Source organism: Lethenteron reissneri, chromosome 48 (genome assembly GCF_015708825.2).
Source record: "Lethenteron reissneri isolate LAM-NWPU_2019-01 chromosome 48, ASM1570882v1, whole genome shotgun sequence".
NCBI classification, from domain to species: domain Eukaryota; kingdom Metazoa; phylum Chordata; class Hyperoartia; order Petromyzontiformes; family Petromyzontidae; genus Lethenteron; species Lethenteron reissneri.
The window spans coordinates 1799908-1825322 of record NC_083826.1 but is presented as its reverse complement, the minus strand read 5'-3'; the positions used below and the strand labels follow the sequence as shown (position 1 = coordinate 1825322).

At 48.1% G+C, this 25415-nt stretch overlaps 2 protein-coding genes across 3 annotated transcripts in view; one reads left to right on the top strand and one right to left on the bottom strand.

The window, feature by feature from the left end:
* The window catches only part of LOC133354779 (collagen alpha-1(V) chain-like), a 278739-nt gene that overhangs the window by 145923 nt on the left and 107401 nt on the right, over nt 1-25415 (top strand). For both annotated transcript variants that reach the window (XM_061571899.1, XM_061571897.1), the window contains exons 23-28: nt 1400-1444; nt 4204-4257; nt 6930-6974; nt 13832-13885; nt 18448-18492; nt 20253-20306. In XM_061571899.1, the coding sequence (XP_061427883.1) occupies nt 1400-1444; nt 4204-4257; nt 6930-6974; nt 13832-13885; nt 18448-18492; nt 20253-20306 (297 nt within the window). The remainder of the gene's footprint in view (nt 1-1399; nt 1445-4203; nt 4258-6929; nt 6975-13831; nt 13886-18447; nt 18493-20252; nt 20307-25415) is intronic.
* Nucleotides 1-25415, bottom strand: part of LOC133354780 (uncharacterized) — a 417798-nt gene that overhangs the window by 352309 nt on the left and 40074 nt on the right. The gene's annotated exons all lie outside the window — the stretch shown is intronic.

The window sequence follows — 25415 nt, the reverse complement described above, 5'->3', positions numbered from 1 at the left end:
TATGACAAGATGATCATTTTGGCAGCAAGCTCATAACTATAGCAACAGCAACATTATGGCAAGATCACCATAACAACAACCTCATCTCTCAGGCAATCACATCACTGTAGCAAGAGCATCATCACTATAGCAACAGATCCATCGCTATATGGGTAGCGTTACAACTAACATTGGGTGAATATAAACTACTTCGTGTTATTTTCTCAAAGCATTTTGTCCAGCAATGTCGTGGCACTTGGCTGCCTATTTCTATTATCAACGAAATACACATTGGGACACTTTTCCAAACAAATCTATTTTTTTTTTGCCGAACTACTTTTAAACTGAATCGAAATTAATTCAGAAAGTACGGTATTCGAAATGTTTAATATGCCATAAAATATTGGGCAATCCGAAACATTGCGATCGACGTTCAATGTTCTTTATTTTGTAATTTAAAGTTTATACACGTATGCATTAAATTATTTATGCCGGGAATAAAGCTCCGTCCAACATTAATGATGTTAAACTGTAGCACTTAACTAAAGAGCTAAGGTAAATTTTAATTTTCCGCAGTTGAAATGAAAAAGTTACGGTTGGGTGAATTGTGCATTGGAAATTATCCCGTGTGCATCGGTGTATGAAGTAACATGATGAGATGTGTTCAACCCTGACGAGTAGCCTAATGTAACGAGCAGAGTGTGGGGCGTCTTCTCGACAAGATTTAGACGTGTTGTTCACGATGGACAGGGACCTAAACCATGGATATGGAACACACACACACCCCAGTGGACACATGAGCACATGCGTACACACACACACACCTACGTACACACACACCTACGTACACACACACACCTACAACAACAACAACCGCCATTCGCCAGTAAGTGGCGGTGACGTCACCACGACGCTTGTGTCAGGCTATGTGCACCTTGAGGCCACGTGAAGTGTCGAACGCCCGCTGGCAGGAGGTCACGGGGCAGACTCAGGTGCCACGGGTCGACTCATTGAGATGACTGAGATGACTGGCTGATACACCACCTGTGCCCGCTACTCTGACAACTTGCTGTGCTTTAGCCACCCGGCGCTCCGCTCGTTGTTGTGAGCATCGCTCCTCTGCCACACATACAGCCACACACACACACAGTCACACACACACATACACGCAGTCACACACACACACAGTCACACACAAAAACAAAGACACACACATACAGTCACACACACATACACACAGTCACACACACACATACAAACATCGGCTTTTGTCGACAGAAGGACATTCATTTTCCACTCAGAATCTCAGGCAGCCGAGCACATTGGGTCACAAGAAATGACCAGTCAGGCTGCCGTGTTCTTGCTCGCTGTGCTCACGATGATAACTCCACTCGCCCGCTTGTCTGCCTCTCGTTCTTAGGGACCGCCGGGGGCGGATGGTCCATCTGGCCAGAAGGGGAACGTCGTAAGTGAAATGATCCACTCTTGTGTCAGTTGTTTGGGTTGGGGGCGGGGGGAAATAAGAAAACTTTGTTCCGTCGCATTTAGCTTCGGAAAATGTGGCTGCATTGTGCCCGCCGGATGAAAGGCGTGCAACGGTTTGTAAGGGACCCGATTTTATGATTCTTGAAATTGACAACACCTGCAACAAATTCTCCCGGATTGCAAGAAACTAAGTTACTAGGTGAAGCCTCGTTTACAATGATTTTGGTCCTGGGCCTCCCCTAGGTCGACTCAGCCTTAGATGAGTACCTGGTGTGATGTGCATGCATCGCCACAAGGGAGACAAAGGCGGTTGGACGTGGCATTGGCCACCCACCCCTTTGTGTGCTGTTCCGGCTTTCATAGGCGCTCACTCACAGCACTTGCCCCAAAAGTCTGTTAAGGCTACACGGGGGCCTATGTCTTGTGAATAACTAAGACAATTTTATATGTTCGATGGTAGACTAAGATTCAGCCCATAATCATCATCGATCTGGGTTATATACAATTATTACCACTCTTTGGGAAGTTATCAGACGTCATGTTAAAAAGGACTGGCCCTTGGTACATGCACGTGGAACGTCTGGTGTTTTTTTAAACTACCTCCGGGCCAATGATATGAATCATTACCAATGCATGGTCTGTGGACTATTACGCATGAAAAACATGAACAGATAAATGACAGCCCTACGTCAATCCGCTGCTGTTTGAAAGGCCTCACCACGCCGGGCTCTGTGGCCTGGTGAACGAGGGAGGGGCATTGGGCTGATTCAGATATCATTCGCCACTTGTTTCACTCACCGCTGATGTTAGCTATTATACGACCGCTCCACCTCATTATGCAGTGTACATATAAAACAATAACAACAACCCATAGGCACATACTCATTTAAATTATGGCTAAAATGTATTTCAATGTAAAAATGTACCTATGTTGAACTTCTTTTGCACCGGCAGTAGCCAACCATGCTCATGTCCATATGCTATGTTTATTTGTGCTGTGGATGTTTCTTTATTTTGTCCAACACGATCTTCTCGTTGTACTGCTTCCGTGCCATGTCCGCTGCTGTCACGTTTGCCGCATGTTGTTTGACGTGTTTGGGCCTTTAGCCTAGTGCTCAGCAAATGTGTAAAAAAAAAAGGAAACGAAAACGTCACTGGAACAGCAGCCAGTGCAACACCAGCTGTGTCAGAGAGAGAATGCCCCCAAGATGACTGATGACTTCACAGAATTTATATTAAAATCCCTCCAACAGCTTCTTATCAGCATGAAATAAATCATTCGGTGATGATGTTGCTGCTGCTGCAGCATTTCCTGTGGTGCATGAGCACAAATTAACACAAATCTCAACACATTTTTTGTCGATAACACGGTGGCCCTGAAAGGCAAAACATGGATAATAGGAGATGTTTCGGCTAGTCGTCCCTTTTTAGTTGTTGTTGCGATGATGAAGAAGGGCCAAGAAGGGCCATTGCCCGACATATCGCCCATTATAGAGTTTGCCTTGTAAGGTCACACACAGTGTCGTTGATGAACGTGTTGTGTTTGTGTCTTGTCCACGCTAGTTGGTTCACATTGTTACAAACCCTGCAGGGGTTGTTTTCTTATTCTCCTTTGCAATTAAATGGAAAATGGCAATCCGCCAAGCTGGCATACGCCACATTCGCTAGCAGTGTAATTATGGTCGTGATAAATATGGGGCGGGCATTAGCCAACTCGGTTTGCTTCCTTTTCCAGCTTTATTTGATCACAGGTGGCGAAGAGCTCGACATAGACGGTGAAACGATGACCGGATCCCCACACATAATGTCTAGAGCGACAGACTTAACAGGCTTGCCTTTCTGAGAAACTCAGGGAGCTTGTGTGGCAGTGTAATGGTTCGCCCATGGATTTGCAATCCAGAGGTTGCCGGTTCGATTCCATCTTCCGGCACGGCAGTTGAAACAATTGGACCCATTTATTAAATCGGTGCATTCGTGACTAAAGTTCCACTGGAGATGGTGAACGGTTCCTGACTTTCAGAACGGGTAATTGATTCAGAAAATGGTTACCAGTTTACCGGTTACCAGTTTACCGGTTATCATTCAACAAACCGAGTACAACCCGAGTACAAACCTTGGAACTCAGAGGTTCTGGCCAAATTCAGAGGTTCTGTTGAATGCCCCGAGCTACTCAAACAAATGGCAATAATCCCTTCGGGTCATTGGGGAGGATTTAAATAGCAAAAAATGTGTCTTCTACCCATATCCATCTCCACGTATAAACATATATAAATATTTATCATGCAACCCATCAGCCGCATGGCCTTCTTGGAGTGCGGGGATTCAGCAGCATTGTTTCAAGACAAGCAAACTCTGGACCTCACGAAGAGAGTCGGGCTTTTCGATTTAAAGCTTTCGTGACTGCAGGGATTCATCTGCTTGGTTCTTTCAGGAAAGTCACGTAGAATAGAAATAATAAAATAATAAAAATGAAACATAATAAACGTCGTGAGAATTATTTTATTATGTTTTATTTTTATTATTTTATTATTTCCATTCTATGTGACTTTACCGAAAGACCCAAGATTGAGTTATAATGCACACGAGGTGCAGTCAGTGCCGTTTTCTGTCGAGAGGATGGGTTGCCTAGTGTGAGATCTGTCGAGTGGGTGAGCTGTCTGCTGGGTGAGATATCTACTGGGTGAGCTGTGCTCCGCTTGCTTGCCCTGCTCACCCTCCCACTCTCCCCACCTCCCTCAGGGCCTCCAAGGTGAACCTGGTCCTCCCGGCCAGCAGGGAAATCCTGGATCTCAGGTGCGTCGTCATGACAACATCATCATCTCCGTTACTGAGGACGCCTCAACAGAACATGTGTTCCCTTTTCATTGCATAATCTTTTTCTGGCGGTAGTTGCAGCGGCTAAACATCGAAATGCAAAAAAATGACGCCGCAAATTGTTCAATTTGGATCACACAGTGTAACACCAACCCTGACTGCGGCCAATTGGTAGGACCCTCGTGAAAAAGTAGTCAAACAAACTAAAATTTTTTTTTTTTATTTTACCAGTTGCTAATCATGTGGAAATGTACAACAGCTAAAGCATGTTTCTAAAGTTTTGAGATTCAGTGAGGCTTTTCTGGAAGATGTGTCGACAGTGTAGCGAGGCGAACACCTGAATTTATAGAATTATGGCTACTTATTCCCAACACAAGAATGTCATAAAAATAGTGTTGGGACTCAGTGAGTCCTTCCTCCACGTGGCACCGTCGTCACAACACAAGACTTAGAATAGGAAGGTTGTGAATACAGATATTAATGCTTAATCAATCAGCCCATCATCATCCATTAAGTATGAATAAAATATCTACCAGTTTGTGGGACATCAACAGTGGTGATTCTATGGATAGAATGGTCCCTTCCATAGGAATATTGGGATTAATATGATTTGCTCAGGACCACCAATGAAGATGAGTGCCTACCCACGTTTTATTTTAACGTTGATTCCAGTATTATTCTGGTATGAATAATAATAATAATGGAACTTTAGCTGACATGAACATTCGTGAAAGTTTTTAAACGGATTATCGCATGAAGTCCGAAGGCTGATTTTTCGCAAGCTCGTTTAGGATTACAGAATATAAAGCTGTACAGAATCCGGAAGACATTCAAAATGCACACATTTTTCAGGAGGCAATGTATGACTTTTAAAATGCACTCAATTCATTGTTCGCGATGTCCCCGCGCTATCTCTCCATGCAGCTGTGCTCATCGCCCATTGGGTTTTCGGATTTATCCGTCGTCTGTTATTAAAATACGTAATTATTTATTGAACGGGAGCACCGCGCTCGTCTGATGATAATGCCGGGTGAAACAGGTCCTCCTAACAGCCAAGCGTTAAAATGAAAATCGCTCGGCGGAGAAGAGAGAACAGACAATTCCGTCGCTTATTAAAGCGCTTGTGTCACGCACAATGCCTGAAAAAAAAACGTCCAGATGTCACTGTGCTGAGCACAGCAGCAGTAACAATAACGGTAACAAAAGCAGCATCATCATCAAATGAATCAATAAAGACATCGTCATGCACTGCCTGGGCACACCAAGAGGCCCAGCGAGTGTTGCCGTTTTCAAGATAGCATTTTCCTCTTTTCTCGGTTTAATGTGTTTCTCTTATGATTGGATTCTCTTGTCGTTCCACAGATGGTTCAAATGTTACGCAATAGAAGGACCTCTTCTTTTTTTATTGTCGCCTTCCAGCGCTGATCAAATAACTACCATAATATACGTTTTTGGGTTAGATCGCGATATTTATAAATTATGAATAATATTGGTCGCGAAAGCCTATGTGTTAAACAAAATAACTACCACTTTGTGGGAAGTCATTAGTGGCGAGGTTCTTTGTCTAATGCTCGTGGTGTTTCCACTGACCTGACTAAAACACGTCTACTCATAATGCAAAGTAGCAGTCAACATTTAAAAATGTTACTTTTAATACAAATTAGTTCATGAAGCGATGCCTATTTAAACCATTGAATGGTGTGTCCGTTACTCAATAACCACCATTAGGTAACTATTCATGTGCCAATTTAAACCCTGTTAATCAAGAACATGGTGTAAAGTACTGTCATCAAGCCTTACCATGCCCTCTGTCTCGCTGGACTCTCTGTCTGTGTGCTATGAAGCGAGGCCATCGCCCAAAACCTCACACATTATATATTTTATTTTCAAAGGTGCAATACGATTGACGGATGTGTTAGCTTTTCAGTTTTTTGTCTTCAAATGAAGTCTGGTTCCAACATGGCAATGTGGAATTTCCACTACCAGCCCCGCGTCACAAATAAAGACGCGATCTTAATACTCACACCTATGCACATAGACGCAGACACACACGTATAGCATCACACAATAATACATATACAGATACACACAGTATGCAAACAGAATCAGCATATTTATTTATACTGGAGGAATCCAATAAGCTACGTACAAACATACTCGCATACAAACGTATTTGCATACATATGCACACACCCACATCATCATCAGCCATGAGCAATCCACTGCTAGATGAAGACCTCCCAAAGCCGCCACCGCTACCTCTCACAATCCTGCGATTCAACAATCCATCTCAAGCACTTGCACACGAACCGACTTAAACCCACGCACACACACACGCATTTTAATACACTCACACAAAATCACAAAGACGCACACACAAACACACGCACGCATTTTAATACACTCACACAAAATCACAAAGACACACACACAAACACACGCACGCAATTTGATACACTCACACAAAATCACAAAGACAAAAACACACGCACACACGCATTTTAATACACTCACACAAAGTCACAAAGACAAACACACGCATTTTAATACACTCACACAAAATCACAAAGACAAACACACACACACACACGCGCACTCGTGCACAAACACTCACGGAGATTGTTTTCTCGTCTTGTGATCTCTTTTTAAAGGGAACCCCAGGACCTCAGGGATCTATTGGCATCCCGGGAGAGAGGGTAAGGAGAGCACAACACAATTCTTACACACACACGCACACACACGCACACACGCACGCACACGCACACACACGCACACACACGCACACACCGCATACTGCTGGGAAGTAACACGCGACTGTGATCACATCTTTGCACTATCACCCAGGTTTTCAGCCTGTATCGTTACTTAGCGTTGTCGACGTCGATTTACTTTCTTTACTATTAACCTTTTAATAATTTAACAAGAAACAAAGGAGGGCTATTATTATGGTATTGGGGCAGCTTGGGTTTGTGTGAGGATAGTAGCAGCAGCAGCAGCAGTCAGTCCTCGCACAGACCACGACTCACGGCTAGCAGCCACAGCGCAATGCTGGCTTCTCTGAGGTTAGATCGAGAGAGACAAATGCTTGATCATTTAAACTTAAGAGTAACGAAATGTCAAGTAAAGTTATCAATGACGGGAACATGGCAGTTACTTGTATCTGACCAGGTGACTCGCTGGCAGAGCGAGGGTCTCACAGTCGGAAGGTTGTGAGTTCAAATCCTGGTTTGGGGTTGACTCGGCCCATCATCCCTTTCTGGGTTGATTAAATAAGCACTGCTTTGTGGGGGTGTCAAAAATTAGTTGTCCTATGGATAGACTTACCGCCGCCATGTGAATGTGGAATTCCCACCATTGGCCACTTGGCTGTAAGCAGCATTGCTCATTTGAGCAGGAGATCACTTTGACTTCTTGAACCACGAATAATTAAGTCATTGGATACCTGCTACTTTTTAAAATCATCCAGCCACCAGTATGGGTACACGTGTCTGTGTGTGTTGGTCCGTGCCACTGGCCACCCGCCCCCTCGTGTGCCGTGCCATACTTCATAGGTGGTCGCGAACAGCACTTGCCCCAAAAGTCTGTTAAGGCTATACTGGTGGGGATATTTTTCTGTGTGTGTCGAAAGGGATAAGGATTTGCATGCATTCAAAGCTGAAATGCAAATATAATCTTAAAGCGCTTTACAAGAAAATGAGAAAACACAAAAACACCAACAAAATAACGATAATGCCGGATAATGACACAACTTAGAACCTGCTCACTCGCTCACATAATGAACACCACTGGCACCAAAGGTCAGAACCAACGAAATGCAATGAAACGTTCCAATGTCACAGGGATGAGATGAAATCCCAGTCCAGCGTAACCTCCTATTCTCCAAAAACCACACCGGCCAATGCCAACCGCCTCTTACCACACCAACAGCCCCAACAGCCCCAACCTCCTCCTCCACCACCAGTAGCGAGCAGAAGAAGAAGGGAACACAGACAGAGGGGGCACCCTGGGAGAGGCCCTGCTGCTCACAGCCACGAGGCAGCTCAGACTGGCACCCGGAAATATGGTTGCCACCTGTTCTGAAGTTCCCAGGAAGTCATTTTAGTGAGTTAGCTGGTCAACAATGCCTTCCCAGAATATAACATTTCATTCCCCCCCCCCATCTCCATTTGCATAATAATGTTAATAGCAATAGACCACTCAAGACCACGTAGATGCACGTGGTTCTCCCCTCCTCCGGTATTGTGAGATTTAAGGTTTCCCCGCTCGGTTGGTGCGATGTCACGTGGTGTATGCGGCTAACCTATTTGCGTGTAAGTGGATGTGCCTTCTGTATGTGTATATAAGTACGAGCGTGCGTGTGTGTGTGGTGTGTGGCTGTGTGCGTGTGTGTGTGGTGTGTGGCTGTGTGCGTGTGTGTGTGGTGTGTGGCTGTGTGCGTGTGTGTGTGGTGTGTGGCTGTGTGCGTGTGTGTGTGGTGTGTGGCTGTGTGCGTGTGTGTGTGGTGTGTGGCTGTGTGCGTGTGTGTGTGGTGTGTGGCTGTGTGCGTGTGTGTGTGGTGTGTGGCTGTGTGCGTGTGTGGTGGTGTGGCTGTGCGCGTGTGTGTGTGGTGTGTGGCTGTGTGTCGTGTTGTGGTGTGTGGCTGTGTGCGTGTGTGTGTGTGGTGCTGTGTGCGTGTGTTGTGGTTGTGGTGTGTGCGTGTGTGTGTGGTTGTGGCGTGTGTTGTGCGTGTGTGTGTGGTGTGTGGCTGTGTGCGTGTGTGTGTGGTGTGTGGCTGTGTGCGTGTGTGTGTGGTGTGTGGCTGTGTGCGTGTGTGTGTGGTGTGTGGCTGTGTGCGTGTGTGCGTGTGTGGTGTGTGGCTGTGTGCGTGTGTGTGGTGTGTGGCTGTGTGCGTGTGTGTGTGTGTGTGGCTGTGTGCGTGTGTGTGTGGTGTGTGGCTGTGTGCGTGTGTGTGTGGTGTGTGGCTGTGTGCGTGTGTGTGTGTGTGTGGCTGTGTGCGTGTGTGTGTGGTGTGTGGCTGTGTGGCGTGTGTGTGGGTGTGTGGCTGTGTGCGTTGTGTGTGTGTTGGCTGTGTGCGTGTGTGTGTGGTGTGTGGCTTGTGTGCGTGTGTGTGTGGTGTGTGGCTGTGTGCGTGTGTGTGTGGTGTGTGGCTGTGTGCGTGTGTGTGTGGTGTGTGGCTGTGTGCGTGTGTGTGTGGTGTGTGCTGTGTGCGTGTGTGTGTGGTGTGTGGTGTGCGTGTGTGTGTGGTGTGTGGCTGTGTGCGTGTGTGTGTGTGTGCTGTGCGTGTCGTGTGGCTGTGTGCGTGTGGGTGTGTGTGGCTGTGTGCGTGTGTGTGTGGTGTGTGGCTGTGTCGTGTGTGTGTGGTGTGGCTGTGTGCGTGTGTGTGTGGTGTGTGGCTGTGTGCGTGTGTGTGTGGTGTGGCTGTGCGTGTGTGTGTGGCTGTGTGCGTGTGTGTGTGGGTGTGTGGCTGTGTGCGTGTGTGTGTGGTGTGTGGCTGTGTGCGTGTGTGTGTGGTGTGTGGCTGTGCGTGTGTGTGTGGTGTGTGGCTGTGTGCGTGTGTGTGTGTGTGTGGCTGTGTGCGTGTGTGTGTGGTGTGTGCTGTGTGCGTGTGTGTGTGTGGGCTGTGTGCGTGTGTGGTGTGTGTGGCTGTGTGCGTGTGTGTGTGGTGTGTGGCTGTGTGCGTGTGTGTGGTGTGTGTGGCTGTGTGCGTGTGTGTGGGTGTGTGGCTGTGTGCGTGTGTGTGTGGTGTGTGGCTGTGTGCGTGTGGTGTGGTGTGTGGCTGTGTGCGTGTGTGTGTGGTGTGTGGCTGTGTGCGTGTGTGTGTGGTGTGGGCTGTGTGCGTGTGTGTGTGGTGTGGCTGTGTGCGTGTGTGTGTGGTGTGTGGCTGTGTGCGTGTGTGTGTGGTGTGGTGTGCGTGTGTGTGGTGTGTGGCTGTGTGCGTGTGTGTGGTGTGTGGCTGTGCGTGTGTGGTGTGTGGCTGTGTGCGTGTGTGTGTGGTGTGTGGCTGTGTGCGTGTGTGTGTGGTGTGTGGCTGTGTGCGTGTGTGTGTGGTGTGTGGCTGTGTGCGTGTGTGTGTGGTGTGTGGCTGTGTGCGTGTGTGTGTGGTGTGTGGCTGTGTGCGTGTGTGTGTGGTGTGTGGCTGTGTGCGTGTGTGTGTGGTGTGTGGCTGTGGCGTGTGTGTGGTGTGTGGCTGTGTGCGTGTGTGTGTGGTGTGTGGCTGTGTGCGTGTGTGTGTGGTGTGTGGCTGTGCGTGTGTGTGTGTGGCTGTGTGCGTGTGTGTGTGGTGTGTGGCTGTGTGCGTGTGTGTGTGGTGTGTGGCTGTGTGCGTGTGTGTGTGGTGTGTGGCTGTGTGCGTGTGTGTGTGGTGTGTGGCTGTGTGCGTGTGTGTGCTGTGTGCTGTGTGTGTGGTGTGTGGCTGTGTGCGTGTGTGTGTGGTGTGTGGTGTGCGTGTGTGTGTGGTGTGTGGCTGTGTGCGTGTGTGTGTGGTGTGTGGCTGTGCGTGTGTGTGTGGCTGTGTGCGTGTGTGTGTGGTGTGTGGCTGTGTGCGTGTGTGTGTGGTGTGTGGCTGTGTGCGTGTGTGTGTGGTGTGTGGCTGTGTGCGTGTGTGTGTGGTGTGTGGCTGTGTGCGTGTGTGTGTGGTGTGTGGCTGTGTGCGTGTGTGTGTGGTGTGTGGCTGTGTGCGTGTGTGTGTGTGGTGTGTGTGCGTGTGTGTGTGGTGTGTGCTGTGTGCGTGGTGTGGCTGTGTGCGGTGGTGTGTGTGTGGCTGTGTGCGTGTGTGTGTGGTGTGTGGCTGTGTGCGTGTGTGTGTGGTGTGTGGCTGTGTGCGTGTGTGTGGTGGTGTGGCTGTGTGCGTGTGTGTGTGGTGTGTGGCTGTGTGCGTGTGTGTGTGGTGTGTGGCTGTGTGCGTGTGTGTGGTGTGTGGCTGTGTGCGTGTGTGGTGGTGTGTGGTGTGTGGCTGTGTGCGTGTGTGTGTGGTGTGTGGCTGTGTGCGTGTGTGTGTGTGTGGCTGTGTGCGTGTGTGTGTGGTGTGTGGCTGTGTGCGTGTGTGTGTGGTGTGTGGCTGTGTGCGTGTGTGTGTGGTGTGTGGCTGTGTGCGTGTGTTGTGGTGTGTGGCTGTGTGCGTGTGTGTGTGGTGTGTGGCTGTGTGCGTGTGTGTGTGGTGTGTGGCTGTGTGCGTGTGTGTGTGGTGTGTGGTGTGCGTGTGTGTGTGGTGTGTGGCTGTGTGCGTGTGTGTGTGGTGTGTGGCTGTGCGTGTGTGTGTGGCTGTGTGCGTGTGTGTGTGTGGTGTGTGGCTGTGTGCGTGTGTGTGTGGTGTGTGGCTGTGTGCGTGTGTGTGTGGTGTGTGGCTGTGTGCGTGTGTGTGTGGTGTGTGGCTGTGTGCGTGTGTGTGGTGTGTGGCTGTGTGCGTGTGTGTGTGGTGTGTGGCTGTGTGCGTGTGTGTGTGGTGTGTGGCTGTGTGCGTGTGTGTGTGGTGTGTGGCTGTGTGCGTGTGTGTGTGGTGTGTGGCTGTGTGCGTGTGTGTGTGGTGGTGTGTGGTGGTGTGTGGCTGTGTGCGTGTGTGTGTGGTGTGTGGCTGTGTGCGTGTGTGTGTGGTGTGTGGCTGTGTGCGTGTGTGTGTGGTGTGTGGCTGTGTGCGTGTGTGTGTGGTGTGTGGCTGTGTGCGTGTGTGTGTGGTGTGTGGCTGTGTGCGTGTGTGTGTGGTGTGTGGCTGTGTGCGTGTGTGTGTGGGTGTGTGGCTGTGTGCGTGTGTGTGTGGTGTGTGGCTGTGTGCGTGTGTGTGTGGTGTGTGGTGTGCGTGTGTGTGTGGTGTGTGGCTGTGTGCGTGTGTGTGTGGTGTGTGGCTGTGTGCGTGTGTGTGGTGTGTGTGGCTGTGTGTGGTGTGTGGCTGTGTGGTGTGTGTGGTGTGTGGCTGTGTGCGTGTGTGTGTGGTGTGTGGCTGTGTGCGTGTGTGTGTGGTGTGTGGCTGTGTGCGTGTGTGTGTGGTGTGTGGCTGTGTGCGTGTGTGTGTGGTGTGTGGCTGTGTGCGTGTGTGTGTGGTGTGTGGCTGTGTGCGTGTGTGTGTGGTGTGTGGCTGTGTGCGTGTGTGTGTGGTGTGTGGCTGTGTGCGTGTGTGTGTGGTGTGTGGCTGTGTGCGTGTGTGTGTGGTGTGTGGCTGTGTGCGTGTGTGTGGTGGTGTGTGGCTGTGTGCGTGTGTGTGTGGTGGTGGCTGTGTGCGTGTGTGTGTGGTGTGTGGCTGTGTGCGTGTGTGTGTGGTGTGTGGCTGTGTGCGTGTGTGTGTGGTGTGTGCGTGTGTGCGTGGTGTGTTGTGGTGTGTGGCTGTGTGCGTGTGTGTGTGGTGTGTGGTGTGCGTGTGTGTGTGTGTGGCTGTGGCGTGTGTGTGTGGTGTGTGGCTGTGTGCCGTGTGTGTGTGGTGTGTGGCTGTGTGCGTGTGTGTGTGGTGTGTGGGCTGTGTGCGTGTGTGTGTGTGGTGTGTGCTGTGTGCGTGTGTGTGTGGTGGTGTGTGCGTGTGTGCGTGTGGTGTGGTGTGTGGCTGTGTGCGTGTGTGTGTGGTGTGTGGCTGTGTGCGTGTGTGTGTGGTGTGTGGCTGTGTGCGTGTGTGTGTGGTGTGTGGCTGTGTGCGTGTGTGTGTGGTGTGTGGCTGTGTGCGTGTGTGTGTGGTGTGTGGCTGTGTGCGTGTGTGTGTGGTGTGCTGTGTGTGTGTGTGTGGCTGTGTGCGTGTGTGTGTGGTGTGCGTGTGTGTGTGGTGTGTGGCTGTGTGCGTGTGTGTGTGGTGTGTGGCTGTGTGCGTGTGTGTGTGGTGTGTGGCTGTGTGCGTGTGTGTGTGGTGTGTGGCTGTGTGCGTGTGTGTGTGGTGTGTGGCTGTGTGCGTGTGTGTGTGGTGTGTGGCTGTGTGCGTGTGTGTGTGGTGTGTGGCTGTGTGCGTGTGTGTGTGGTGTGTGGCTGTGTGCGTGTGTGTGTGGTGTGTGGCTGTGTGCGTGTGTGTGTGGTGTGTGGCTGTGTGCGTGTGTGTGTGGTGTGCGTGTGTGTGGTGTGTGGCTGTGTGCGTGTGTGTGCTGGTGTGCGTGTGTGTGTGGTGTGTGGCTGTGTGCGTGTGTGTGTGGTGTGTGTGGTGTGTGGTGTGTGGCTGTGTGCGTGTGTGTGTGGTGTGCGTGTGTGTGTGGTGTGTGGCTGTGTGCGTGTGTGTGTGGTGTGTGGCTGTGTGCGTGTGTGTGTGGTGTGCGTGTGTGTGTGGTGTGTGGCTGTGTGCGTGTGTGTGTGGTGTGCGTGTGTGGTGGTGTGCGTGTGTGTGTGGTGTGTGGCTGTGTGCGTGTGTGTGTGGTGTGCGTGTGTGTGTGGTGTGCGTGTGTGTGTGGTGTGTGGCTGTGTGCGTGTGTGTGTGTGCGTGTGTGTGTGGTGTGCGTGTGTGTGTGGTGTGTGGCTGTGTGCGTGTGTGTGTGGTGTGCGTGTGTGTGTGGTGTGCGTGTGTGTGTGGTGTGTGGCTGTGTGCGTGTGTGTGTGGTGTGCGTGTGTGTGTGGTGTGCGTGTGTGTGTGGTGTGTGGCTGTGTGCGTGTGCAGGGTCCCTTAGGGAAACCAGGACTCCCAGGACTCTCCGGATCTGATGGTCCCCCGGTGAGTACGGCGGCGACAACATAATATTAAACACCTCCAGACAGGTACTAACACGAGCGGGAATCCCATTGAGAATCGGTGGTAATACATTGCATTACTTTCATGGAGGGGGGTTTGCCAAAATATAGCGGGTTCTTAATGAAGAGTAATTTTGTGTAGAAGAAGTGTTCCACAACCAATTGACACCCCGGCCCCCCACCTCACCCAGTGCCCCCCCCCCCCTCCTCCTCAGACGTCCTCAACCCCCCTGCCCATACCCCCCCCCCCCCCCCCCCCACTGTGTGCCCCTCAAACCCCCCACCGGCTTAACCCCCCCTTTTTGCACAAACCCTCTTGCAATGGAACATGCCTCTCCATTGTGCCTATCCACTGTGGCTATCCATGGTATGATTTTGAAATCACAAGCAGAGACAGTGTAAATGATAACGTGGATAAGCAGCACCAGGGCCAATAAGCCAAACGAGCCAATCGTATGCTACAAAGTTAAAATAATTTCGACCTCGCTTTCATAAACTACGTATCCTAAGATTGAAATGCCTCCTCGTTCGTTGAAATTAGTGGAGTGCTCTAGGAGGAGTTCTCTGCAAGTGCAAGCATTCAGTCGTACAGACGGACAGGTTATTATGGCACTGTGCTCAGAACACTTAAGTATGTTGAACTTATTTCACACCATATGTAGCCAACCGTGCTAATCGAAGATGCGGGAGAAAGACAACAAACGAAACCCAAAAACAGTTCTAAAGAAACGATTTTTCAATCTAGATGATGATTTGAATGTGCGTAGCTCCAGTGGCTTCCTAATATCGGAAGGAAGAGCGTTCCAGACGGCCGCAGAAGCGCATTTGAAAGTCCGCAATGCAGTGACCGTCTTTGTTTGATAGTTAGCCAAAAGCAGCTGCTGTGAAGGTGACCGGAGTTTGCATGATGGTTTATACTCCTTTACGAGATCAGCAAGGTATTGTGGTTCATTTGTGGACAAGCACTTTGTGTGTCACGAGTCGCTCACTCGCGACGAGAGAGAATGACTCGGAGGCACGAGGAATCACAGATGACCAATGATCACGACAGCTCTGCAGCCCTATATGTATGAAGATGTTTTCAGTCCATTAATGAGTGTTTGGAGGAAACCGGAGAACCACCTACGCATACGAGAGGGCAGCATCCAATCCCATACAGATGAAACACACATGGAGATGAATCCACTTGCTGTACTGAAATCTCCCTGGCAAGCCAGGGCATGACACTTCAATGTCCACATGAAGGGAGTTAGACAACATTCGTGCAATCCACCAACCCTTCGCTGCCTCCACAGAACAAGATTATAGCCACTAGCGCCCGGCACGTAGCGATGACAGGCAGCTACATGAACGGACGTGCAAAATGGGTACGAAGGCAACAACGTAGAAAAAAACAAGGCAGATGGTGAGACGCAAATGTACTTGCACGGACAAATATGTGCCTGTTTTTCCGGCCAACACATTCTCGATGATAACAGCATCCAACTGTGAAGATTGGAAGAGCCTTGAATGTAATTCCGGAAGCAATCTAAAGCAGTTACATTCATAACGTCTGAACAGCACGCCACCACACGCACCGTTTCGTCATTTTGTTTTATTTATATGGAAAAAAAAAGACTTCACGTATTTTTAAATCAAATGTGCAAATGAAACACTTCTCCACACACGTGCACGTTTCTGCCAAATTGGACGTCGCTCCATTATCCTCGGGCAAATGTGATTTTTTTTGTCTCACGAAAGGAACAACGGTTTGAGAGTTATACACCGTGTGGAGAAAATAAACTGCACTGTATGACTGAGAACACCCAGTAGCGAAATACACCGTATTGTGACACTGTGGTGTGACACACCCTGTAGTGTGACACACCCTGTAGTGTGACACACCCTGCAGTAGTGACACACCCTGTAGTGTGACACACCCTGCAGTGTGACACACCCTGTAGTGTGACACACTGTGACGAGTGACAAGCAGCGCCACCCTAGCGCCGGGTGAGAGAGCCCACATTGAAGTGACTCGGCAGTAGCTCTGTGGCGTCAACTTCCCTGACACGACGGGAGACTCCGCCGGACTGGAGGGAGCTCCACTCAGAAGTTCACGTTTCCTGCTTCACCTCGTGACGTGACTCGGGAAGCAGTTGGAAGCTGGACGTAATCACTCCTTATATAAGCACAGTTCTGATGTGAGCAACGTTTGCTTAGATTGCACTGGTGGGGGGGCAAAGCGACTCGCAACTTCTGATTAGAGAAAATTACTTCGGATATAAGGACAGCTGGCCTTGCTCACAAGTGATGTGATATTGTATGGACTATTGTATAGGCTCTGTATGTCTATTAACTGTTCATTTGTAAAAAACAAACGTTCCCATCCAAATTTTTTTAATCAGAGCCACAAAAGTAACCCATTAAAAAAAATATCACTTTGGAATCACTATGTGTGTATGTTGAACTTCTTTCGCACCGTACGCAGACAACCGTGCAATTTGGAGTCGGGAATGAGGGTTAGGTATCGGGTTGGGATTCAAAGGATATTGCGTACTGTAGATATTACACTGGTCAACAAAAAAAAAACATTTTTTTCTGGCCTGGACTTTTGCAGCTATTTTAGACTAATTTCAGGGTGCTGATTCCAAATCTGATCTCGGATTTGCATTATCACATCTCACTTTTATGCTATCGGAATACCCCATTTTCTTTGATTATACCCGAAATTAATTCTGTCACTTATGATTGCAAGTTGTTGCGAGTCAGTGACTGCTTTAGTGTTAAAATATGGTGCTGTATTTTTAGGATAGTGTGTTTGTAATATCATTTTATGTAGATATCCACATTTATTTCATATTTTTCTTCTGCAGTTTTTATTGAAAATGCAATATTTGATATCTCAAAAACCTGATGTGATAGACAAAAACTGATGCCAGATTAGGAATCAGCACCCCAAAATTACATTAAAAACCGTTGGAATACCTTATGCCAGAAAAAGTGTGTTGACCAGTGTTATTTTTGATGGCCGGGTGGTGGTGCTGGCTATGCACGTGGCCTGCAATCCAGCACTGCGAATGCGAGGGTTGGTGAATCCCTTCCCGTAGGCGTCGAGGTGCCACACGCTGGCTCGCCAGGAGAATGCGGTCCAGCAAGTGTGGACTAATCTACATCTGTTCCATCTGTATGGGATACAGCGTTGCCCGCTCCCATGTGTGGCTTTTCTCCAGGCACAACAGTGTTAGGGTTAGGATTTGGGTTTTGGTGGACTGCAGGGATTCATCTTCTTGGTTCTTTCGGTAAAGTCACGTAGAAGGGAAGATAATAAAATAATAAAAATAAAACATAATAAAATAATACAATTCTCACGACGTTTCGGCCACAACGCAAGCAGTCGTCCTCAGGTGAAGAACAGGTCTGTCGGAAAGACAGCGTCTGAATGAACGCCACCAAGCAGTTTAGGGTCAGAGTTAAGATTGTGAAACGGGTCAGGACTATGTTCGGGTAAGTTATGGCTTCGTCAAAATCATCATCTCATTGTTCATCCGAGTCCAGAAAAGAGCATTCACTGTTTGCAAATCCACGAGCATGTGCTGCTCAGCGCAACATCCCTCCCTTTGCATTAAATACAATCCCAGGCAGGGAGCTGCCACTCGCAAATTGGGACAATGATTGCCTGGCCTTGTGCTTTCGTTCCTGCGAGGAACATTTCTCCCCCCCGCCCTCCGCCCACAGTTAAACGGATTCCACCATGCAGTGCAAATGTGTCGCAGCGACCCGTGGCATGTACAACTGTGTGGCTCCGTGCTTACAGCCAGGGCGGTCAAAGCATCCGTCGCTGACCGCCCTGGAAATGTTCCCCCTGCCTCATGCAGAAGAAGGTTCCAGAACGGGCATCGGTTTTTTTTGTCGCTAATCAATAGCGGGGACCCCCCCCCCCCAACTTGTGGCATTCTGTCCCGGGTCTCTGGCCATGGCCTACAGCCAAACTCTGAGTGGGCCTGGCCCTCTGGGCCTAGGGTTCGTGGTTCGATTCCCATTCGGGGAGGCACGTACGTAGGGTGCACACGTACGCGCACGTATTGATGTCAGAATCAGAATATTAATTTATACTGGAGGAATACGATGAGCTCTTTTTCACAGATGTCTGAACGTCGCAACAACACACAGTACGCAAACACGATAGGAGTGCAAAGTATAGGAAAGGTAGACATCACTTTTATATGAATAAAACGAACTTATGTTTTATCTTACCAGGTAAAGCCCACTGAGGTTGTAACATATTTTTTTAAGAAACGACCTGGCCTCAAATGGTAGCTGTATACAAACACAAACTACCTACTAAAATATACGAATGCTAATTAGGATGATCGTTAAGTGGTAGTTCCAGGAGACATTGGAACAAACACAGCGACACAGGTGAACTGTAAAACTAAAAACTCTATCTTCTTAATAGGATTTGTCTGTATGTGTGTATTTACATATGGATATACGTGTTGGCACTCAGGTGTTAAGTCATTTGCATGTGCCTGCGTCTTTGTGCCTGTGTGTGTGTCTGGTCTGTAGGGTCACCCAGGCAAAGAAGGTCAACCAGGAGAGAAAGGGGGAGCCGTGAGTACCTCTTGCAGACATCTCTAGTACAAGAGGCTCATAGTGGCCTTGTTAAAGTCCCTGAGCCGGCAGTGTCGAGATCAGATGCAATGCTCTCAGCCTTGACCAGACCACCAACTCAAGTTCTGAATGGTCTGTGCAAAGGCTGATAGGATTGTACATGCAATGTGGTGGTCACATGACAGACACGCATGCAAGGCATGATGGGGAGTCGGGCCTTCCTGCTGTTTGTGAGCAGCACACCTTATCGCGCTGTTAAATCCATTTGTTTCCAGCCCGCGTGCGTTGCCTCGCTGTGATGGGATTCCCCACGATTTACAGAAAGCGTTGGAATAGATTTGGGCTGTGAGATCCTGGACTTGATCCCTGCGTTTCACCCAGGGGCGCACCCGAAAATGTAGACACGGTCTAAGATACAACCACGACATTTTTTGACGCGTCGTGGCATTTTTGAGTCTGTGTTTTGTTGGCCCCCTTTGAACGAGGCGCTGGTTATGCCGATGGCAGAACCTTAGCGCTGCACAGGAGTGCACAGCAGTCGGCTGAGCACCGAGTTGGTAGCCAGGGGTGGTGTAGATTTCACGCAGTCGTCGTAGTGCAGGAGAAGCCCCGCTTATCCGTGGCGTAGTCGGGGAGACGGCTGAACTTCACTGACCCCCGTAATCTACCCAGCAACCACCGGGGACCATTCGTGAGCAGTGCCCCCCACAATATCCACAGTACGACATTTTCGTGCTCATTTCTGAGATCTAAAAAAATATACGTGTACAAAAATACCGGACACGTGACGAGCCGGGGAAAAAACACTCCTCACAGAGGCTGAAAGCAGCGCCCACTACCGGTTGGCGAGAGAGATCCGCTCAAGTGACTCCTCAGAAGTAGTTCAATGGCGTCAACTTCCAGGGCCGTTCCCCAATACGACGCGAGGCCCCCGCCGACAGACGGAGTTCCTACGCGGTTACGTTTCTTCGCCATCTTCACTTGTGCTCGGCAGCGCACGATGCGGAGACGCAGTCGGTAATCGAGGCTGTCCCCCGCTTTGACGACGTCAGAGTGCGTTCCTGGAAAGCCCCGTCTTTCCGTAAATCGCACCCCTGTTCTCCCACAAGCAGTGGAAACTGTATAAGACCATCACTCATCGATTTGTGTTTTTTTCCTTTTATCGGCCGTACTTAACGGGGTCTAATCATCGTTATCATGGGACCTCCTTTGCCAGTACCAAAATATGAGAATAGGTTTTCCCCTTTTTTTGGCAACAAACAAGGTGTTAAGATGTTAAAACACCAAACTGAAACCTTTTACAATGAATCATGTCTGCATTAACCACAATATTTGTGGTCAGAATGCAAACACAAGGCGTACTCTGGTATATATGCATCGGCTTTGAAACTGATTGGTCTAATCAGTAAAAGTCCGATCGTAGTAAATCGGACACCGACTGTGCATTAAAAAAAACTGCAAGAAAGAGTCTCACGGTCCGTAGTTTTGGATGGTCCTGCTTTTGATTGATCTGTTGCAGTGCCCTGAATACGATGCTCGGATCCATAATGGGAACACTTAAAACTCCACGCAACTTGTACAGCATCCTACTTGCTGTCCTGCTTCCTCATACAGAATTCATCGCCTCTCTGCAAGTGGCAGTGACTTGGTGTGGGGTGGCCTGGGATCCAGCAGTGGATTACAAAGGACTTAAATTTATTTTTATTATTATTATGTTTAATTAACACTGAGGCGATGTGATTGTTGTGTCTCTCTTCAAGGGTCCTGCGGGAGCTCAGGGTCCCGTTGGATACCCAGGTCCTCGAGGTGTCAAGGTGAGCTCGGTTCGTTATCGATGATGCGTCGTCTTGGCTGCCACGAGCAGTCAGAGGACATCTCCGCATTCGCGTTTGCGGGTCCAGCTGTTCTACAGCTCTCTGTCTAGCTACTGCGTCGCTGGGCGCGATGTTTCAACGTTTCGCTCCGCACGCTGGGACATTCCGTTGACCTCCTAGTGAAGCTCCCCGAAGGCGTGCAGCGAAACGTCGGACATCATCTTGCGAGCCGCAACCCGGAAAGCGTTTCGTAGATCTCGCAGTCGGAACGAGTTTAAATCCCGTTCAACACATCATCATCAATAATGATTGTCTTCATTGTCATCATCATCGTCAGCATCATCGCCTTCAACCCTCCGGAGTCATTAAAATAACCACGACTTTGTTTGAGGTCAGATAAACTGAAGGAAGCTGTTAATTGTTTCATTATGTCGGCGTTCAGAGCCAGTATGATTAAATATTAGTATCTTTTCGGTTGATCGTGTAAGCATTGTAATGTTTTTACTCTAATCCTCCACCACCTGACAGAGCCAATCGAATTTAATTGATCAAATTTAATTGATTGGCAACAATTGATTGACAATTTTGCAATTTGACCTTCAACTCGAAATTACATCCACCACCATCAGGACATTATAGCCACGCGATTTACCCCCAAAGCGAACGACTCATGAGTTCGCAGGAAAACTTAATTCACGCACACGTGGAGAGTGCAGTGACGCTTGAAGGGAGAACTGAATGCCGCGGTTGGATCGTGCGACGGGGAGATTGGCCCCGGCCATAGTAACACGGAATTTAAGCCACTACCTTCGGGCAACCAACAGGGATCAGCAAAGCCTCGCGTTCGTTTGAGCAGAGACAACGCTGATATGTTTCATTCGATAAAAAAACTTTTGTCCCGCTTTAACAAAAATATATCTATTTAATTGCATCCAATTTAACGCTACCTTTTGAAGTATAAACTTATTCCGACAATATTGACTTCACCAGAGCCAGGCAGCAGCAGCAGTATAGTGATCCTTTGATGATTATTGAGTCATTAGCTCATGATTAGATGCACAAACAGATGTAGTTAAGTGGCACGGGATGGCTCATTTTAATGAGAGATTTCATACGGCGACACGTACGTACACCCGAATTTGAAACCAATGAGCCGCACGCAAATATAACGACAGGGATATCTCTCTCTCTCTCACTCTTTCTCTCTCTTGAGACCAGATTCGCCTTTGGCAGTGAATGCTGTTCGTGAGCTGTCTCTCATTGTCCCTCTGTACAATTATACGACGCGGATTCATGCGGCGTCTAAATTATGGCCACATCCCCAAGATACCGCTCAGTGACACTGAACTCATTTATTCTGACAGAGCCAAAAGATGGTCGGTTGGTCACTAAGGCCGCCATAGGGAACACTCGCCCGACCAGCTACGTCACCGTAGCAGCGCTGGCTTGTCCTGGCAATACTTATTGTAGCGGGCACGAATTTCAGGCACGTATTTCACGTCGGGCGCCACGGTGGCGAGATGTTCACTACCTCGCCTGGTATACAGGAGGTCGTGGGTTAGATCCGGAGCCTGACACCTGCTGTATATTTAGAGTTTGTATGTTCTCCCCGTGGTCGTGTGGATTTTTCTCTGGGGCTTGACGGTTTTTCCCTCCGCATTTACAAACACGCGTTGAGAATATTCGGCTGCTATACATTTCCACGTGATAAGCCACTTAGTTGAGCTATGATTTGTGATAGCCAGGTCGGTTCTGAAAAAGAGCTACATATCTCAGTGGGCCTTACCTGGTAAAATAAGCAATAGTTTAAATAGTATAGTGTCATTTTGTTTAGAGCTGAGTCAACCGAGTTGAGGGTGAAGCCACATTCATCCACCACGCGCGACGCCTGGTGATGATGATGAACACCATGGGACGGAATTAAACCTAGACGTCCACAATTGTGGGTGCACGTTCTTCTTGGTTCTTTCAGTAAAGTCACGTAGAAGGGAAATAATAAAATAATAAAAATAAAACATAATAAAATCAAATTCTCACGACGTTTCGGCCACAATGCAAGCAGCCGTCCTCAGGTGAAGAACAGGGCTGTCGGAAAGTCCTCAGGTGAAGAACAGGGCTGTCGGAAAGACAGCCCTGTTCTTCACCTGAGGACGGCTGCTTGCGTTGTGGCCGAAACGTCGTGAGAATTAGATTTTATTATGTTATATTTTTATTATTTTATTACTTCCCTTCTACGTGACTTTTTCGAAAGAACCAAGAAGATGAATCCCTGCAGTCACGAAAGCATTAAATCGAAATTGGTGGGTGCGCTGTTGTGAAGCACCACCAACCAACCACCACACCACGTTCGGCAATCAGACTGTGTGGCTTTGCAAGGAAATCAATATTAAACAGTTGATGATTCAGACAATGCAACTTATTCACAGCACTTACACAGACATACCGGCGAGATGGAGTGCATACTAAGAGTTGGAGACTGCACTTAACGCCACGGGGCCTGATAAGTGTTTTATATTTAAACAAAAATCCTGATGAAACAGTTAATAAATTGGCCTATAAATAGTTACATATTGGCGTATGAATAATTAAAGTTCATGCCAACTGAGAATACACGATTTGGGTTTCTCGGGACCCAATCGCACAGCTGGAATCTTGACATGATACCGATTCTGGATTTACTTGATCCCGTCCACGACTTCATGGATCCAGTCGCTCGATTTGCACACAGTCGAGTTCATTTGCATTTGAAAAAAAAATGTAATCTGATTTTATTTTTTGCGGAACAATGTGTCACCTCTATAAATTGTCACGCAGTGATGTATTCATACCGTAGCCCATTATATAGAATCACATGGATTGTATATAATTGATGACACTTTAAATTGTCGAGATTTAGACTGCTGTAGATGATATAGATTCACACCGCAATGGATCAGACCACTATACATTATATAGATTCACACTGCTGTAGATTCTACAGATTTAGAGGACTGGATTTTATAGATTCACACCACTATACATTTTAGATATGCATACTTATGTAGATTATATACATTCAGACCTCTATGGATTGTGTAGATGTACATTGCTGTTAATTCTATAGATTCACACTCACGCTGAAAGTTTGATGTCCCACCGCCATATTCTTCTCTCGCATCGTACGTCAACAAGCGTGCTAACCGGAGATTCACACCGATTCTACTTATACAAGACTGTCAATTACATGTATACATATTTTGGTTCTTTCGGTAAAGTCACGCAGACGGGAAATAATAAATAGATGGACTCGTCCATCTGACCAAATCGCTGTCCGTGGTGCTGACGTTAGGAAAACATTGCCACTTTTTTCAAAATTTCTTGCTGTGGATTTCAAACCTGATGATGATTGCTTGTGTTGCAGTCGAAACGTCGTGAGAATTGTATTGTTTTATATAAAAATTATTTTATTATTTTATTATTTCCCTTCTACGTGACTTTACCGAAAGAACCAAGAATATGAATCCCTGTAGTCACGAAAGCTTTAAATCAAAATTTACATGTATACAGTTTATTTTTACTGTAAACATTTAATATCAGCTCTGCCAATTAGGATGCTACCCAATGTCAATTTGGTCGCATTCCGATTGATGCTCAGTCAATCACACTTTCCAGTCCGATTCCAATGTGTTGAAAATATTGTATCGGATATGGTTTGGAACCACTGACCAAGAGTAAGTGTAAATCCCCAATATATACACATACAAAACAAGAGATATGGCCGTATAACCATGAACAGACTGTTGGGGCCACTGCTTTTAGCGAGCAGCAGCTACGAAGGCCGGCACGGCACGCAACGGGGTGGGTGGTCAGCACCACGCCCAGTACCTGATACTGATGCTTACACACCGCACCAGGTACTCAGTGAGGCTGAGTCGACCTACGGGAGACCCAGAACCGGTTCAGATATCGATTTTAGCCACGGGAGGGTTTGTAGCGCACTGCGTTAACCACTACACCACCATTCCCCACACAGAAAGACAAACACATGCACACTATTTGCGTTTCATCATTCAGGAAAAATAAACATCAAATATATTAATAAATGATGTAGTCAGTAAACATTATGAATATGCAATGGCAGTGATAGAAGTAGTATGAATATTCCAATGATTGTGCCGTATAAAATATGCAGTGGCATATGCGTCATTAATAATTATGCTCCATCCCTTTTAGGTACATAGGTAAATCAGCTGCTTGTAAATACACAATTCTTTTATTTACTCTTTAATCTTGGGTTGACTTTAATAACTTAAAACAGAACATTCCCCCAAATCATAACGTGTGTGCGGCTATGCGTGCACTAGGGTTGTGCTGCCAACTTTCAGGTTCATCCTAAAAACTCAGGCCTCGATACGACATTTCGGTTGATCCGACAAAAATGTATGTCCGTTGGCCTCCGCTTGCTCGGAGGCCACCGAATAGGAGAGTGTCGTCATCCCACACTTGTGTTTGACGGTAAGACGCTTTCACTCTGACCTCGCCCTGAAACCAGCCCTGGTTAGCGTGACCGTGTTTAGTGCGGATCATCAGAATGAGCGATGATCCCTCTGCCTATCGTTGCGTTCCGCTCTGGCTCTCATCCCCTGTGGACCACGTAGTAAACCGCCGTAGTCTGTGCACAAACTCTCTCTCTCTCTCCTGAAGCCATCTCGTCATGGCTGGCAGACCTGGACATTGGCGTCCAGCTCCTGAACACATTGCCGCTGCCATAATTCACAGGAATCGAATGGAACCTCACCCCCTGTGTATATGAGGAAAGGCTGCAACGCCCCTTGGCTTATTTGTGTTCACGTTTGCCCTTACAGACAGCGCGGTTATGGGTGTTCTCTGAACTGCTGAACTTTAAAAGGAAAATAACCACCGGTGTTAAATATTGTACTAACACTTGTTTACTGCTTGGCTCGAGGAATTGAAAAGGAATGGGGGGTGGGGGGCTGCCCGAGCCTTCAATTGTGGAATTGGGGGGGGGGGGGGTATCAGCACCCCCAATGATTAAGGGATGCCCTCAACTATAATTTACCCTGAATTTCTGTCATACAAATGATACGTACATTTATGGGCTTTACTTCG